The following is an 18,574-nucleotide window of genomic DNA, read 5'->3' as shown; positions in this document are numbered from 1 at the left end:
TCAATACCGGATCGCTGGTTCAGATTTTTGCCATGTTGGAACCATATATTTGAACGATGGTAGCGCCCCCCTGTCATTGAGTTTGGTGGGACAGTTCAGCGTGGGTCATCTATAAAATATGGCGTACGTGTGTTAGATAGCTTTTTGATTAATTTAATGAATATTTCGTTTACAGTGCACGCACAAAAAAAAATTTTAGAGTTAGAGAGAAATAAAGAGTCTAATTTGACCGGAAGTAAATATTTTTTAAAAAGTAAATTGGCGGTAAAACGTAAAGTGTCAAAAAAGTTTGGTTTGCGAATTTAAAAAGTACACCGCGCGCATCGAGTACGGACTGTTTTAGCACTGGCCACATCGCCTCCATCTGTGGCCCCCATCGCCATTGGAAACCGTTGTGTCAACAAAACTTTTTTGTTTACGAATGTCGTGTGTCGAGAAATTCAAAGTCAATTTGAATTTGCCATGTGAAAAGTGTGAGGAACTTGGAAAATATCGTGTATTTTATTAGTTTGTGATGGGTAATTGTATGGCGAGCGTTTTCCGGCGGCGGCGTGTTCGCCGTCATATAGTTTTGATTTTGATCGGCCTGGACAACGCTGGGAAGACGAAGACTGTAAATAACCTGGCCGGCGAGAGAGACGACAAGGTTCTGCCCACAGTGGGCTTTAAGGCTGTGAATTTAATACATAAAGATACACCTGTGACTATATACGACCTTGGGGGAGGGCCACATTTTCGCCAGATATGGTCTCAGTACTACAGCGAGGTACATGGTGTGATATTTGTTATCGACTCGAGCGATTTTTCACGGTTGGACGAATGCAGAGTTGTGTTGGAAGAGGTTTTATCGCACGACAAAATATCAGGTGAAGTATAGTTCACATATTTATCGTCATAGTAACGTTTTGCAATATCAATTTAATTATAAAGTTATCTGGACTGATAACCTTTGGAATATACTAGTTAAATTCGTATTTACCTATACGCTATTGAATGTTGTAGTTTTTCTGATATCATTCATAATGTTGATCTACCCTCATTTTTTATTAATACCTAATAACAATATACCTAATTTATTTTATTATTTTCTACGGTACAGAAAACAAACGTGTTTTTGTATCCGTTGCAAAAGAAACCTTATGTGAATTGAACAAAGTTGATCTGTCTTTAAAACTCGCTTTAAAAATCGCCGATTGTCAATGCAAAAGGGACCCTGTACAATATTCACAAAGACGACTTTGTTTTCAATAGATTGCGGGGGTATATCGTTCAAAGGGCACGTGTGTAAACTCACAATAATTTAAAGACCTCCAAAAACTACAAGAAAGTATTTGTTGCAACTATGTAAGATAAAGCTATTAAGATATGTATGTTTGATCTAATTATTTTTAGTATCAAGGATATTCATAACACAACATTGTAGTAATTATTATTATATTCTCACTTGATTCGTTTTACGAAACTATGCCTAGTCAAAAATATAAACATACAGAAAAAGGCTTATTTTTAGCCTGACGGCCCACAAGCCACGTTTTACAAAATTACGTCTAAAATGCAATTAACTCAAGCATTATTTCATTCTTGAACGTTTCTAAAAGACCATTGTTGGACCGAAGTTTCGTAGCAGACTTATCTACCCGGAAACGGATCGTAACTGTATCAACTCAAGGCGATCAGTATTCTTTGTATGAAACTCCGTACGCAACGCACACTTATCCGCACCGTAACGTAAACGCCTCGCCTCGCTTCGCGGCGAAAGGCGATACGGTGTTGATCCCTTTCCGGGTTGATAAGTGTGATTTGACCTTTAGGGTGGATTCGACCAAACAAGAGTAAATATTAAACTCAGAATAAATCGTCAGTTATTCGACATTTTGACATATTTCCCACTAGCTTTCCGCCCGCGGCTTCGCCCGCGTGGAATTTTGTCTGTCACAGAATCGCGCGCGTCCCTGTTTCAAAAACCGGGATAAAAACTATCCTATGTCCTTCCTCCAAATTTCATCAAAATCGGTTCAGTGGTTTAGGCGTGAAAGCAAGAGCGTGTCTGTCTGAGACAGAGTTACATGCGCATCCCAACTAATATTATAAATGCGAAAGTAACTCTGTCTGTCTGTCTGTCTGTCTGTCTGTTACGCTTTCCCGCTTAAACCTCGCAACCGATTTTGATGAAATTTGGCATAGAGATAGTTTGAGTCCCGGGAAAGAACATAGGATACTTTTTATCCCGGTTTTTGAAACAGGGACGCGCGCGATAAAGTTTTTCTGTGACAGACAAAATTCCACGCGGGCGAAGCCGCGGGCGGAAAGCTAGTTTATAATATTAGCATAGATACTGAAACTGTCAATGTGCCAGTTATACCAGGAGTTATTCTCGGATAAAAGTTTGGTCGAATCGGGCCTTAATCGCAATTCGACGACCGTTTGAAGTAGGTCGCGGGTTCGATTCCACATTTAACAACATTGATTCTCATAGGTAAACCGGTTCTGGTGCTGGCGAACAAACAGGACAAGACTGGAGCTCTAGACGACATAGATGTGGTCGAAAAACTCAACATTGAACCTTTGGTGAACAAGTAAGCCTTTACCTTTATTGTAGGTTTGATCACCTGGATTTGATCACCCAGATGGACTATTGGACATTTTGATGTCACCCATGGATAAGAAGTCCACTTTAATCACCTAGGTCAGGGGTGGCCAACCGGTCGATCGCGAACCGGTCCAGTCGATCGTGGCAAAGCAAAAAATACTACATGATTGTGTACTAAACTATGCTGTTTTATCATTTAAGATTTCAAGAAGTATGTAAGTGGTAGATCACCCTGGGTTTCGTTAGTAAACAGTAGATCTTATGTCTAATCAAGTTGGTCACCCCTGACCTAGGTGATCTTATCTAATGGGTGATCAAAGGAAGTTTCATTAAGTCCACATTACAAATAAATTTTTTTTATTTACTACAAGTATACCTTTAGAGTGGGTGTTCTCCTTTTAACCCTTTCACGCATATGGGACACATTTGTCCCCACATAGTTTTCACGATTTACAGTAATACTGGTTAAGTAAAACCATTTGTAGTTTAATATTCTTAAATTTTATTATTACCTTTTATGATTATGCGCTAGAAATAATAAAAAACTCGATTACATGTATAAAAAAATACTGGCACAACATGTGAAAAAAAAATTCGTTAGACGTCAAAATTTAAAATTATTTTTTTATTACTTATCGGCTTTCTGCCACTGTGTTTCTTCCAATTTTACATTCAATGGTAAGTATAATTATCGTTTCATTGCATATTTTCGTTTATCTTCGTACGAATTAGGAATATTATGTAAAAATCTAATTGGGACACGGGTGTCCCTATATGCGTCAAGGGAAACTTGGTTCTTACTAAGGATATTGTTTGCGTCGTTATAATTTGTATGTTTATATTGATTTTTTATTATAATATTCATACATTTATTTGTAAACCATTTGTCTTCAAATCGATATAAAAAAATTCGCTCAGGAAATTCGAAATTCTGGATGTCATGAAGTCATGATAACTAATGATAGCGACAATGAGGATGGTTTCCTCCTGGATAAAAGGGCGTCTACTGCTACTCTGCTCCCCTGAGGACTTCCACAACGATCGTTTCTGTGCTGCTCGTATACATGAATGTATACGAGAAGCACAGGAACATGAGGCTTGCCACACTGCGTCTTACTATCCGTGGGCGCCACTTGAGAAATTTTCTGCCCTCACTTCTGCGAGCGATGTGCCCTACCCACTGCCGCGAAAGTTTGACAATTCTGCGGGCTATGTCTGTTACTTTGGCTCTCCTGCGGATCTCCTCATCAAACTTTGGGTGACTTTGAGCCTTTTCATGAGGCCCATAGTGAAGGAACACGTCTCCGTTCCGTACGCCATCACTGCCAACACACATTGGTCAAAGACTTTCTATCAATGGGTCTTGAGACACTGCAGTATTTTTGATAAGAAGATGTCGCGAAACTTCTCGGATGTTGTCCCCCCGAATAAGATTCAACGATTGTAGTCACGGCACGGCTAAGACCTTGGAAGACCTAGAATCAATGCTATATGGCCTCAGTAGAGGCTCTCAATAAATGGGATTCAAAATAAATAAGGACAAGACGAAAAAATTATGTCAAATATGCGCGTTACAGCACTCCTTTGAAGGTTAGAGACTCTACACTCAAAGTTGTTCTTGGAACAAACAGTCAAATTAGGTAGGTCTACTAACTTCAAGAAAGATGTCTATGATGAGATGAGGATCAAACATACAAATACGTAAGATAAGACGCTATCTATTTTAAATTTCTTATTATAAATATTAATATCATGCTTATTGATTAAATTTCATTTGTATTTTTAGTTTGGTTTGTATTTATTTTGCAACAAAAGCGTCGGAGTATTTTATTTCCTATATATGAGGCAATGTATACCTTAACGCATATAGGGACATATGTGTCCCCTACTGAAAAACACTGAAATACACAGCACTTATATTTTCGGTACTACTTTTATGTTAAATTAGACTAAAATAAATAGATATAACAAAAGAAAAAATAATTTTATAGCTTGGATTAGCTATAAGCGTGTAAGGGTTAAGTAATTTTACTTGTGTTAGGAGAAACTTTGGTCACCTGGGTGATTAAATCCAGGTGATCAATCAAAGTGGAATAAAACGTATGTGTAGTTTAATTTGTCATTGCATTTAGCAGTAAATGGTTGCAGTCTCGCTTGTTGTAAAATGGAAAATGTTTACTAATTTGTATTTATTACATTTTAAATAAATACCTGATTTTAGATACCGCTGCCCAACCCTCGTGGAATCCTACAGCGCACAGACCCTAGAACAGTCCAAAAAAGCCAAAATTGACCCCGGACTCCGCAAGGGCTACCAATGGCTCCTAAACTACATCATACGGCGTTACGGCGACATAAACTTACGAGTGCAAACCGACATACACGCTGACTTAGAGCGCCGTAAGCGAATGATGACCAAAGCCTCCAATAGAGCCTCCCAGACCTTTACGGCAGTCAGCGATGACATAGCAACGCAAACGGGCTTCGAAAACCCGAATTTCGATCCCAAATCGCCGGACATTGACAATATAGAGCGTGAGAAAGATCTGGAACGCGGTGTTATTATAGTAAAGCCTATAACGAACAGCGTTGATACTACTATGACTATAGAAAGCATGGATTCTGATAATACTAGTGCCAAGCCGAAGCTGTCGCCTTTGTTTGGACGAGCCAGTAATAGCACGGTTGAGACGGTAAGGATAGAATTGGAGTCGAGGAATGAGTATAGGAAGCTCTCTCCGATCGTGAGGAAGAAGTCTGGGAATCAACACATCGATTTTATGAACAGACCGCAGTCCAGCCCCACTTTTAAGAAGAATTCTAATAAGGTACGTCCAAGTTCAACGCATTTAACCTTATGTAAGTATGACAGTCCAATCAGAACAGACCCAAGCTAAAATTTCCAAAAACTACCATCTACACACATTGCTGCGCAGAAACTGGGTCACCATCGTCAGCTTCTTCAATAAGGTTTACAATATTGATTGACCTATTTGACCTCTGAATAAAATTCCACACACAGCATAGTTCTAGCGTATTTTTTACTGTTTATAGCCGCCACAAGTGAAATCCCAAGGTTCAGAAAGTTTTAAAATAATTTTCATAATTCACCCAGACGGATTCAACCAGCAAAAACTCCTCGTACGTGGAGGATGAATCCAAAGAGCAGTACCCGGCCATGGATCGCAATGCCACCTGGGACGGGACGGTAACGAAGCACCGCGTCTTGGTCAACGACGTTGAACTCTCACAGATGCACCGGGAGATCGTGCTGACTGAACGGGGTAAGTTCTAGTTAAAGGTCACTTCTGTCCGTTTTCACCATCAATTACTAATTTTTAAGCGACACCTATGAAACAAAATTCTTGGCGTTACCATAGCGGTCACTTAAAAATTAGGGATTGATGGTGAAAACGGGCATTCATCTTCTAATTTGTTTTGTTTCACAAGGTGGGTCGGTCTACTCTTGGAAATGTGCTTATAGGTTGAACAGATTTCCACTTGCTCATGAAAAGTAAAGTCGTCACTATTGGACATCTAAATTACAGATTCGTCGTTTTCACCAAAAGACGTCCACTGGATCCAGTATTTCTATAACGATCAGTCCTGCCCTGCCTATATTCAGGTGATTCTCGTGGCTTTTTCTAAATCGTCGGTCCGCCGAGTGGGAGGCTTGTCCAAATTGCGTTTTCCAGGCCAAACAAACCCAATATTTTTTTAAATAAACGCAATTTCTTTTCCTGGATCGCATCTGAAATCAGGATCCATCCATGGTGTGATGTGATAATAAATATGTATAAAAAGCTTTAGATAATATAACCTTTTGACTTTGTAACAGCCCTCTCTTTCCCATGATGCTTACTCGCTCTGGGCAAGACTGCTTTCTCTTCAAGGTCTCGTACTTCCGGGCCCCCGGTCCAAACCCCCAAGGGCCTCGGATGGTATAGTCCGGTCGCCGAGCACGTAGATTTTCGTCCAATGACCCCAAGCTAACCATCCTTATCGCTCGCGCGTAATGGACATGGCGCACAATTTTTGTTGAAGATGCCAAAAAAAACTACAAAAAATTATAATGAATACTGTATTTTTACTTTTTTGATATCTTTAAAAATGACTGAAATATTCAAGCTCAAAGTGCGCTCTTCCGCTAGGAGCGATTTTCCGCGCGGATTTTGAAAATGTGACGTAGTAACATGAAAAGCTGCATGTAAGATATTATCTGTGTACAATGGTTAGAATGGTTAGTAGGGGAGCCGAAGCGGGGATTTCGGGACTTACTAAAGAGTGGCAGACTAACTTACAAGGAAATACTTTGTACCTGGTTGATTACCTTTAAGTATGAATTTTTGATATAAAACGGCATTGTTCTTATGCCTCTCACCCAAAAAATACCTCAATTAAGCCCAAATTTGAGACCGCAGCCAAACTTTGAGTGACGATGGAAACTAGCTTCTTCATTGATAAAGACTTATCATTTACCATACCTTATCATTTTGTATTCCATTTTCAAGTCACTTTTTTTTGCTTACTGTTTAAACAAAACGTGGGATTTTTTTAAATCTCAGGTCTTTTGATGTGCGTTCAAAAGAACTGAGATTTAAAAAAATCCCACGTTTTGTTTAAACAGTATATATTATAAGAATAATATTTAAAAAAACCCTCTTTCTGGCGCAGTTAGGTAATAAACTAAATGTATCCAATTTCACTCCAACTTACTGTCAACTCGCGCTTTAAAATCAAAGATGGACTTTGAATTATGCCTTATTTTACAATACACATTGAAAACAATATGACTTGCTTGAGCTTTTTACTTTCCACTACACAATACACATAGAATAAAATTCGAACTATCGCACATTTTTTCTTTTTAATTCTAATTCAGTAAAAAATGTTTTTGAAACCTTCATTCAAAATTCAAAAGTTATTATCATATGACAGAACTTATGACCAGACTATGTACATTGAATAAAATATTTTTCTTTTTATCATCAAGCTTAGCAGTCTAATAAGTTACTATGACACTCGAGTTAATCCACATTCAGCACCATAGCCTCCCCTTCTACAAGGCCCTCTACAAATGTCAAAACGTCACTTAACCCTTTAGCACCGGTTCTTTTGTTTTTGAGAAGATGTACCCAAATTTTTATATCAATTTATAGTCCAGTCGTTTGGTACAAATTAACGTGGTTACCTGGAAAGTGTTCCGGGAGTTTTAAAAATTGGTGAATAAAATAGATTTCGCTATGCTCTCTGTTAGTCTGTTAGTTAAGTGTGATTGCCGCGCTCGTTGCGAAATTGGAAAAATGCTGCCTTAGAGAAGATTTTTGATAGTTACATTCTTTCCTATTTCGTCGTTACAGCCAAATGACGTTCACTGCTGGACAAAGGCGAGAGGCCTTTGGGTTTTCCATAGGTTTTTCATAATGAACAGTCCTGCGCTGCCCGCATTCAGGTTCTTTCCGCGACCTTTACCAGATCGTCGGTCCACCTAGTCTAGGCCTGCCCACGCTACGTCTTCCAGCCCGTGGTCGCCACTCAAGAAATTTTCTGCCCCAATGGCCATCGTCTCTACGAGCTATGTGTCCCGCCCACTACCACTTGATTTTAGCAATTCTGCATGCTATGTCGGTCACTTTGGTTCTCCTGCAGATCTCCTCATTTCTGATTCGATCACGCAGGGAAACCCCGAGCATAGCCCGCTCCATCACCCTTTGGGTGACCTTGAGCCTTCTTATGAGGCCCATAGTAAGCGACCACGTTTCAGAACCTTAAACTTTCCTATTTATTTCACGACTAGCTTTTGCCTGCGGCTTCACTCGCGTGAAATTTAGTGTCACAGATCGGCATAAATTATAGCCTATAATGTTAATCTGGGTTACAAACAAAACAATAATATTGTACAGTTTCAATAAAATCCGTTGAGTACTTTTTGCGTGAAAGAGTAACAAACCTGAGACACAGGAATCTTCCTAGTTCAGGTATCAACCCACCAACATTCTTACTTTTTGTTTTTCCTGATTGTTTGTTATCATAATATTATCTGTTATGTTGGTGAGAAATAAACATTACTTTACTTTATTTTAAACTTCCAGACATCCAAACTTTCGCATTTATAATATTAGTAGGATACAATTATGTAATGTAGAAACAAACAAGACAAAAAAAAATGTTTACTTCAGCAACGCGAATTTTTTTATACTTCAGCTTAGATTAATAAAACCTAGATAGATAGTCAGTGCACGAAAGGTGAGGCAGATTTTAGTGAGCCAGAATGGCTTACTCGTAAACGTCACATGAACTGTCAAAGTGAAAAATTGGTAAACACGTCCGACGACTTTTAATTAATTAAGACGGTTTGTGCTGTGAAAGGGTGTCTAAATACATCAGAAAAACTAAAGAAAGTGACCAGTGTTACAATGACATTTCATAAGTAAGTACTACGATTCGACGCGTATTTTGCTTGAATTTGGCTTTCAAAAATTAAATACGGGAATGATACCAGTAACAAGAAAATTTATTTCCCAATTGTTCGCCCTACAAATACACTTCCTTTTTTATGAAATCGAGACTTTTAAGTCGATTTATCTTATTGTAATTAGGTAGGTACTTTGAATTCAATAAATAAGTAAGTACATGATGCGTTTTGTTTTTGTTAGTTATAAAATAATTAAAAACGTATTAAAAATTTCCCTACTTTCGGGAAAATCGCCTTCACTGTCTACACTCCCCAACAAAATTGACACTAATGACATAAGATTTTTGCCTCACTCTTGACGAAGCGTTTGTATGAAGACTATCCATCTAGGTTTTATTAATCTAAGTACTTCAGCATATTTAGGACACCCGGCAGCGTGTCCTGCCATGATCAAAGAAAAAAGAACTCGCAATTTAGCAGGTACATTAATTTGACTGTTTCACAACTCTAAATCTATTTAACTTACATTACATGAAATTTATCACATTTATCAAAGCTTCTTAGCTTGTCTATGTCCCAAAAATTATAAAATGAAAAAAGTAGTTGTCAAAAACCTTTTTAAGGCGGATTTTTTTCAATAAGGCGGGCGCTATAAACGAGGTCACAAAATTCGGAAAGAACATAGCGAAATCTAAATAGATTCACCAATTTTCAAAAATTCCGGTAAACTTTCCAAGTAAAATTAACAAATAACTGGACTATTTACTCGTTATTGAGCACAGAGACACAAACTTGGTTATTTTTCCAGAAAATTTATATTTAAGTGCATAAATGTAAAAATGGCTTCATAGTGCACAAAATTGGCAATAGGTGGCATAATAATGGTTACTTTTTTAGCGCCTAGTTTGAAATGTGATTGAACGATGACAACTAACAACAGTTGTCAGTTAGGTAAAAATTTATTTTAGTTGGAAAAAGACAAAAAGTGGTAAATGGGTTAACGTGCGGGGGCTGCAAAATCATGTTGTGACGTCACGCGCGAATATTGGAAATTTTTGAAAATTTTAAAATGTCCGTAAACTTCTCGAGGCTCTATCTTCGGTAATACTGGATGGATTGAGGTGAAATAAAAACTAGTGTAATGTGTGTGATCTAAACTTTAAATTAAGTCATAATTTAACTTAATATTACAACTTATGCGTGTTGTCCATTATATTGCTGTCGCGCTCGATCACTCACTGCGGCCGCCCGTCGCACAGTCGCGCGCGATAGCTCTAAAATTACGCGCGAGCGATAAGGATGGGTACCTTGAGGTCATTGGACGAAATTCTACGTGCTCGGCGACCGGACTTTATAGTTACGCCACTGTCAATTGCCCTGCAAAACTTCGTCTTCCGCAGACTACACCAGCAAGACGGCTTCTTCAGAAGTGGTGCTGCACGCGTCCACGCTGCCGCTGAGCGCGCGGCCCGCGTCGGCGTCGCAGCTGGTGCGGCGCCAGCTGGAGATCTCCGCGCAGCACAAGCGCCGGCTGAGCTTGCGATGTGAGTAGTATAAGAACTGATGGTTCAAGGGTTCTAGGGTGGAGAAAGAGCCTTCCTGGAATGGAGACAGCTGGAGACAGGGAATGCCAGTCAAAGTGGAACTGTTGGAGAATGAGCTTGAGATATGAGTATTGACAAGAACTGAAGGTTCAAGGTACATCGTAAATGAAGCAGGAAGGCGCTGGACGCAGACCGCTACCAACCGGGCAACATGGAAAGCATTGGGGGAGGCCTATGTTCAGCAGTGGACGTTCTATGACTGAGATGATGATGATGATGAAGGTTCAAGAATTCTAGGGTGGAAAAAGATGAGTCTTCCCAATCCAAGGTCCCGACTGGAACGGAGGCAGCTGAAGATTATCCGCACGACGTAAGAGGAGATTGAACTTGAGATGTATTATGAGTAAGGACAAGAACTGATCTTTCAAGGGTTCTAGGGTAGAGAATGAGTCTTCCCAAGTCCCTACTGGAGCGGAGACTGAGCTTGAGATGTGAGTATTGACGCAGGATTTATGACAGATGGGTTTGAACGTGCGTTGTCAAGAACTCAAGACAGATGGGATAGAAGGAGTGTTGTAAAGATGACAGATGGGGCCGAAGGAAGTTCCCGTCTTCCGCAGACTACAACAGCAAGATTGGCAAGAACTGATGGCTCAAGAGTTATAGGGTGGAGAATGAGTCTTCCCAAGTATCTACTGGAGCGGAATCTGAGCTTGAGCTGTGAGTATCGACGTAGGATTCAAGACAGATGGGTTTAATTGAGCGTTGTCAAGAACTCAAGACAGATGGGATAGAAGGAGTATTGTAAAGATGACAGATGGCCGAAGGAAGTTCCCGTCTTCCGCAGACTACACCAGCAAGATTAGCAAGAACTGATGGTTCAAGAGTTATAGGGTGGAGAATGAGTCTTCCCAAGTACCGACTGGAGCGGAGACTGAGCTTGAGATGTGAGTATCGACGTAGGATTCAAGTTACATGGGTTTGAACGAGTGTTGTCAAGAACTGAAGACATATGGGAATGGGATAGAAGGAGTATTCTCAAGATGACAGTGACGAGTCTCGATAAGCGATGCTATGGTGTAGTCTGCTATGGGGCCGAAGGACGTATCTTCCGCAGACTACACCAGCAAGCCGGCCTCCTCGGAGGTGGTGCTGCCCGCGTCCACGCTGCCGCTGAGCGCGCGGCCCGCGTCGGCGTCGCAGCTGGTGCGGCGCCAGCTGGAGGTCTCCGCGCAGCACAAGCGCCGGCTGAGCTTGCGATGTGAGTACTGATGGGTCTAGGGTTCTAGGGTGGAGAATGAGTCGTCCCAAGTACTGTCTGGAGCGGAGGCAGCTGAAGCGCACCATATAAAGAGGAGAATTCTAGGTAATAGAGTGGAGAATGAGCCCCCACTGGAATGGAGACTGTTGGAGATATCCGCGCTGTATGAGCGGAGACGGAGCTTGAGTTGTGAGTATTGGCAGTATTGGTTCAAGAGTTCTAGGGTCCCGACTGCAGGCAGCTAAAGATATCCGCGCAGCATAAGAGGAGACTGACCTTGAGATGTGAGTATCGACGAGAACTGAGAAAAAAATCTTTAGGAGTAGGTTGGAGAATGAGCCTTCCTGGAATGGAGACAGCCGAAAATATCCGCGCAGCATAAGACGAGACTGAATTTGAGATGTATTGTGTGTGAGTAAGGACAAGAACTGATCTTTCAAGGGTTCTAGGGTAGAGAATGAGTCTTCCCAAGTACCTACTGGAGCGGAATCTGAGCTTGAGATGTGAGTATTGACGCAGGATTTATGACAGATGGGTTTGAACGAGTGTTGTCAAGAACTGAAGATAGATGGGATAGAAGGAGTATTGTAAAGATGACAGATGGGGCCGAAGGAAGTTCCCGACTGCCGCAGACTACACCAGCAAGATTAGCAAGAACTGATGGCTCAAGAGTTATGGTTTGAAGAATGAGTCTTCCCAAGTCCTGACTGGAGCGGAGACAGAGCTTGAGATGTTAGTATTGACGTAGGATTCAAGACACATGGGTTTGAATGAGTGTTGTCAAGAACTGAAGACAGATGGGATAGAAGTAGTATTGTAAAGAAGACAGATGGGGTCGAAGCAAGTTCCCCTGTCGAGACTCAATAAGCGATGCTATGGTGTAGTCTGCTATGGGGCCGAAGGACGTATCTTCCGCAGACTACACCAGCAAGCCGGCCTCCTCGGAGGTGGTGCTGCACGCGTCCACGCTGCCGCTGAGCGCGCGGCCCGCGTCGGCGTCGCAGCTGGTGCGGCGCCAGCTGGAGATCTCCGCGCAGCACAAGCGCCGGCTGAGCTTGCGATGTGAGTACTGATGGGTCTAGGATTCTAGGGTGGAGAGGTGGGAAGGCTTATTCCCAAGACCACCCATTGAAACGGAGGCAGCTGAAGATGGTTCAACACAGAAGACTCAAGACAGATGGGGTAGAACCCTATTGACAGATGGGGTTGCCAGTCAACAGTAAAACTACTGGAGATTGAGCTTGAGGTCACTTTAGTGAAGTACTTAGACAATAATGTTTTATACTTCACTAAGCGACTGGCCTCGAGAATGCCAGCTGGAGATCTCCGCGCAGCACAAGCGCCGGCTGAGCTTGCGATGTGAGTACTGATGGTTCCAGGGTTCTAGGATGGAGAAGCTCCCCTGGAATGGAGACAGGGAATGCTGCTTGCTGGTCAACAGTAGAACTGCTGGAGAATAAGCTTGCGATGTGAGTATTGAAGAGAACTGATGGCTCAAGGGTTCTAGGTTGGAGAATGATTAGTCTTCCTAATCCAAGGTCCCGACTGGAACGGAGACAGCTGAAGATATGTGCACACCATAAGAGAAGACTGAGTTTAAGATGTGAGTATGGTTGTCAAGAACTGAAGACAGATGGGATAGAAGGAGTATTCTCAAGATGGGGTCGAAGGAAGTTCCCCTGTCCAGACTCGATAAGCGATGCTATGGTGTAGTCTGCTATGGGGCCGAAGGAAGTTCCCGTCCTCCGCAGACTACACCAGCAAGCCGGCCTCCTCGGAGGTGGTGCTGCCCGCGTCCACGCTGCCGCTGAGCGCGCGGCCCGCGTCGGCGTCGCAGCTGGTGCGGCGCCAGCTGGAGGTCTCCGCGCAGCACAAGCGCCGGCTGAGCTTGCGATGTGAGTACTGATGGTTCTAGGGTTCTAGGGTGGAGAATGAGTCGTCCCAAGTACTGACTAGAGCGGAGGCAGCGCACCATATTAAGAGGAGGCTGAGCTTGCGATGTGAGTAGTATAAGAACTGATGTTTCAAGGGTTCTAGGGTGGAGAATGAGTCCCCCTAGAATGAAGACTGCTGGAGACATGGAATGCTGCTTGCTGGTCAACAGTAGAACTGTTGGAGAATGAGCTTGAGATGTGAGTATTGACAAGAACTAGGTACATCGTAAATGTAACAGGAAGGCGCTGGACGCAGGCCGCTACCAACCGGGCAACATGGAAAGCATTAGGAGAGGCCTATGTTCAGCAGTGGACGTTCTATGGCTGAGATGATGATGAAGGTTCAAGAATTCTAGGGTGGAGAATGATGAGTCTTCCTAATCCAAGGTCCCGACTGGAACGGAGACAGCTGAAGATATGTGCACACCATAAGAGAAGACTGAGTTTAAGATGTGAGTATGGTTGTCAAGAACTGAAGACAGATGGGATAGAAGGAGTATTGTAAAGATGACAGATGGGGTCGAAAGAAGTTCCCCGGTCGAAATTCGATAAGCGATGCGATGGTGTAGTCTGCTATGGGGCCGAAGGACGTATCTTCCGCAGACTACACCAGCAAGCCGGCCTCTTCAGAGGTGGTGCTGCACGCGTCGACGCTGCCGCTGAGCGCGCGGCCCGCGTCGGCGTCGCAGCTGGTGCGGCGCCAGCTGGAGGTCTCCGCGCAGCACAAGCGCCGGCTGAGCTTGCGATGTGAGTACTGATGGTTCTAGGGTAGAGAAAGAGTCTTCAGAAATACCGACTGGAGCGGCGGCAGCTGAAGCGAGCTTGCGATGTGAGTATTAGCGAGAACTGCGGTTCAAGGGTTCTAGGATGGAGAGGTGGAAAGGCTTATTCCCAAGACCACCCATTGAAGATATCCGCGCAGCACAAGCGCCGGCTGAGCTTGCGATGTGAGTACTGATGGTTCTAGGGTAGAGAATGAGTCACTTGGAATGGAGACAGGGAATGCCGCTTGCTGGTCAACAGTAGAACTATTGGACAATGAGCTTGCGATGTGAGTACTGATGGTTCTTGGGTAGAGAATGAGTCACTGGGAATGGAGACAGGGAATGCTGCTTGCTGGTCAACAGTAGATAGAACTGTTGGAGAATGAGCTTGCGATATATGTATAGTTTTAAGTTCCTTTGTTCTATTTTTTATTTTTGTGTCAAATAAAGTTTTTCTTATCTTATCTTATCTTATCGATGTGAGTATTGATCAGAACTGAAGGCCCGAGACTTCTAGAGTGTAAGGTGGAGATTGAGACTGAGTCTTCACAAATCCTGACTGAAATGGCGGCAGCTAGAGATATCAGCACGGCATAAGCGAAGGCTGAGCTTGAGATGTGAGTATTGCCTTTCAGCAAAATGAGCCTTCCTGGAATGGAGGCAGCTGGAGATATCCGCACACCATAAGAAGAAACTGAACTTGATATGTATTGTAAGGACAAGAACTGATCTTTCAAGGGTTCTAGGGTAGAGAATGAGTCTTCCCAAGTCCCGTCTGGAGCGGAGACTGATCTTGAGATGTTAGTATTCCATAGGAACCATGAACGATGGGGTCGAACAGTCCTAGAATGGAGAATGAGTTTTCTCTAGTAATTGCCATACCTTTACGTTCTAAGTTCCAACCGGAGGCAAGTGAGTGGCACAAGAATTCTATGGTGGAGGATGAGCCTTCCAAGTCCCGACTAGAACGTAGGATTTAAATGACAGATGGGTTGTCAAGAACTGAAGACAAGATAGAAGGAGTATTGTCAAGATGACAGACGGGGTCGAAAGAAGTTGCCGTCTTCCGCGGAGAGTAAGTCTTCACAAGTCCCGACTGGAATGGAGGTAGCCGAAGATACATGCACCTCTGAGATGACGTGGCCTCCTCAACCCGTCAAAACCTTTTGCTTCTAATAAATTAGTTCTGCAGTGAAAACTAAATGACCTGATGATTATGTCATTTGTTTTTGAAAATTGAATCTGAATAATGATGAGTTGCCAAAAGAATAAAGACTACGATTGTTTCCAGACATGCAGCGCAACAAAACCAGTCCTGAACGCGTGTCTATGCTTATCTACGAGCCGAAGGCACAGAGGCACCTCGACAAGGGAGACTTTGAACACAGCGCAGTCAACTAGACAAGTAAGTTATTCTGCTTCTTCTGTTTTTGTAATTTGTTTTAACGGCAATTAATTATAATGGCAACGAAATTGGGTTATTACTTAAGAGACATTCAAATTCAAAATGGAGTTAAGATAACGATCCTCTATGGTTGAGGATTCCTAGTGAAGCTCGCTTCCACCTTCGGCCTGATCATCGTTTTCCATCAGGTGCAGGCCAAAAGTTTCCTTACATAATATCTATGTTATTATTGAGATTTTTTAAAGTAAATTAATTTGAAAGAGCTTCAATGAGGGCTATCGTTTTTATACTTAACAGTTGGCATCCGTGGCGATTGACAGGACCTTACTCGCGCCATCTTGATGAGTGCAAATGCGATAGTCCTCCTACCACTTTAGCGCTCACCAGTTGGTGCCACTGTCTTCGCTACTAGCAAGTGACAGGACCTTACTCTACAGTGGCGCCATCTTGATGAGTGCAAATGCGATAGTCCTCCTACCACTTTAGCGCTCACCAGTTGGTGCCACTGTCTTCGCTACTAGCAAGTGACAGGACCTTACTCTACAGTGGCGCCATCTTGATGAGTGCAAATGCGATAGTCCTCCTACCACTTTAGCGCTCACCAGTTGGTGCCACTGTCTTCGCTACTAGCAAGTGACAGGACCTTACTCTACAGTGGCGCTAACTGGTGAGCGCTAAAACGATAGCCCTCATTGAGTTGAACGTTGCTCTGCTCCGTTCGGTCACTTGCAATCGACTGAATAAGTTTATCCTAGTTCGGTACAGCCTGTTTATAGACCAAAGGTTAACTGGCAGAGAATGCCCAATGGCATTAGGTTCGCCTTATGTTACCAATTATATGGCATTAAAGATTAAATAAAATAGACGTTTATGACTAACTTATGTTTCTGTTGGTTTCAGGTTAAATAAGTTGATTCAAACGAATTTATTGATTTAAGATTCGGCGATTTAGTACGATTGTACTGTAACTTGTTTTAATTTAAGTATATTATATTTAAAATTATTTTATGGAGTACTGTTAACAGGGTATAGATAGATTTATTCTACGAATTTAGCGACATAATTAAAATTCGGTCTGAGTAAAAAATATTTGAGAAACTAAAAATGTAAGTCAAAAAATACATAGTAACCTACTACAGATAAGTTATGTGTTATTTTTCATTTATTTAATGTAAAAATTCGTGAATAACTTTATTTTTTCAAAAGATTGCCCCAAATTAACACCTGTTCAAATTACGTTATTGATTTAAAAAATATTTTTGTTTCACTGGTTCAAATATTATTAATATATTCTAAAATTACTTCAAAGTATATTTATAAGTTATTGTTACCGTTCACTAGTCTTAATTTTTTTTATAAATTATTAGAAACCAAAAATATGTTACTGATTGTACAGATGATTATGTACAAATTATATGACTTTGTTTATTGTAAAATAAATATTAGACAATAACATATTATGTCAATATTTTTTTGTAAAAAAAATAGTAAAAACTATGTCATCTATACTAATATTATAAAGCTGAAGAGTTTGTTTGTTTGTTTGTTTGTTTGTTTGGTTGAACGCGCTAATCTCAGGAACTACTGGACCGATTTGAAAAATTCTTTTTGTGTTGGATAGCCCGTTAGTTCCTGAAGGCTTTAGGCTATTTATCATCACGCTAAGACCAATAGGAGCGGAGCACCAATCAAGAATATTTCAAATCAGTGAATTTTTTCCTTTTGAGAGCTGACGCTGCGTAAACGGTTAAAGTTTCGCAAAAATCATGTATGACAGGATTGTTCCCCTTTAAAAGTTCTTTAAAAAAGTCCGCGGTAGCATATGTCTATCTTTTAAGGTTGGCTCATAGTAACCATTTTTATGCAAAAAAAATCTGTTTTAAAATAATGCATTATTTGCGAAGGTGTTTTTATAAACATGATATTAATCCTTATCCAAATAAATAAATTATTCACCACAAGTATTTAATTTTAAACATTCTTGCCCTTTACACCATTCGATTTCAATAAATATCTTAGGAGATATCGCAGTTTTAAAATCACATCGCAGCAAAATAATGATCAAGTACTACGCGCGCTACTGATGGATCAATGCACAGCCTAAACCGCTGATCGTAAAGACCTGAAACTTGGACGGTGTGTTCTTTGTATGACGTAAGCATCTGATAAGAAAGGATTTTCCAAAATTCTACCCCTAAGGAGGTAAAAAGGAGGGGCAAAATTTGTATGAAATAACGAGATTCCTTCGTCCAATCTACTTAAAATTTTGCATAAGCATTCTATAATAGAATTAATGGAAGACGTGTTTCGTATTTTAGTGAAATGCACCCCCTAACTATGTTAAAAAGGGGTAGAAAGTTATTTTAGTGGTGATTTGCTTCAAAGTTGATATTAATTACTCATTAGTGCATTTTTTTACAATCATGACGTCATGTTAACGACTACCATACTCTAGGGGCCTCCACTTAACCTCGGAGTGGGTGCCCGCTGCGTGCGCTCGCCCAACAATGCATAGTAATGCATGAAAGTCATGCCGCGGGCACCTGCTTGCGCTGTATACATAAACTCATTTTCGCGCGAGTTTTGGCGGAGGCCCTTGAGGTAGTGGGAGTAGTCTTGAGGAAAAGCTCCTTCTCCCACGGCCAGTGGCATGCTGGAAGC

At 41.5% G+C, this 18,574-nt stretch overlaps 1 protein-coding gene and 1 long non-coding RNA gene across 2 annotated transcripts; both read left to right on the top strand.

The window, feature by feature from the left end:
• Positions 1-375: 375 nt before the first annotated feature.
• On the top strand, positions 376-14,502 carry LOC135084362 (uncharacterized). The gene is made up of 9 exons (XM_063979140.1): positions 376-866; positions 2,477-2,576; positions 4,812-5,418; positions 5,706-5,874; positions 10,406-10,549; positions 11,667-11,810; positions 12,729-12,872; positions 13,562-13,705; positions 14,348-14,502. Exons 1-9 carry the CDS (start codon positions 515-517, stop codon positions 14,500-14,502), a joined length of 1,959 nt encoding a protein of 652 aa, XP_063835210.1. The 5' UTR covers positions 376-514.
• A 156-nt stretch (positions 14,503-14,658) lies between these two features.
• On the top strand, positions 14,659-16,987 carry LOC135084680 (uncharacterized). Its single transcript, XR_010259924.1, has 3 exons — positions 14,659-14,691; positions 15,800-15,913; positions 16,814-16,987. It is a non-coding gene; the product is annotated as an uncharacterized LOC135084680 (long non-coding RNA).
• Positions 16,988-18,574: the final 1,587 nt, after the last annotated feature.

Source organism: Ostrinia nubilalis, chromosome 26, assembly GCF_963855985.1.
Source record: "Ostrinia nubilalis chromosome 26, ilOstNubi1.1, whole genome shotgun sequence".
Taxonomy (NCBI): Eukaryota; Metazoa; Arthropoda; class Insecta; order Lepidoptera; family Crambidae; genus Ostrinia; species Ostrinia nubilalis.
The sequence above is the reverse complement of the archived record's forward strand: the minus strand, read 5'-3'. Positions and strand labels throughout refer to the sequence as shown.

What these genes read in the sequence shown, in the direction of transcription:
- LOC135084362 (XM_063979140.1), top strand. Translation starts at nt 515, where the DNA reads ATGGGTAATTGTATGGCGAGCGTTTTCCGGCGGCGGCGTGTTCGCCGT. An exon ending in TTAAGAAGAATTCTAATAAG is followed by an intron (nt 5,419 to 5,705) that starts GTACGTCCAAGT and finishes TAATTCACCCAG; the next exon opens with ACGGATTCAACCAGCAAAAA. An exon ending in GATCGTGCTGACTGAACGGG is followed by an intron (nt 5,875 to 10,405) that starts GTAAGTTCTAGT and finishes CGTCTTCCGCAG; the next exon opens with ACTACACCAGCAAGACGGCT.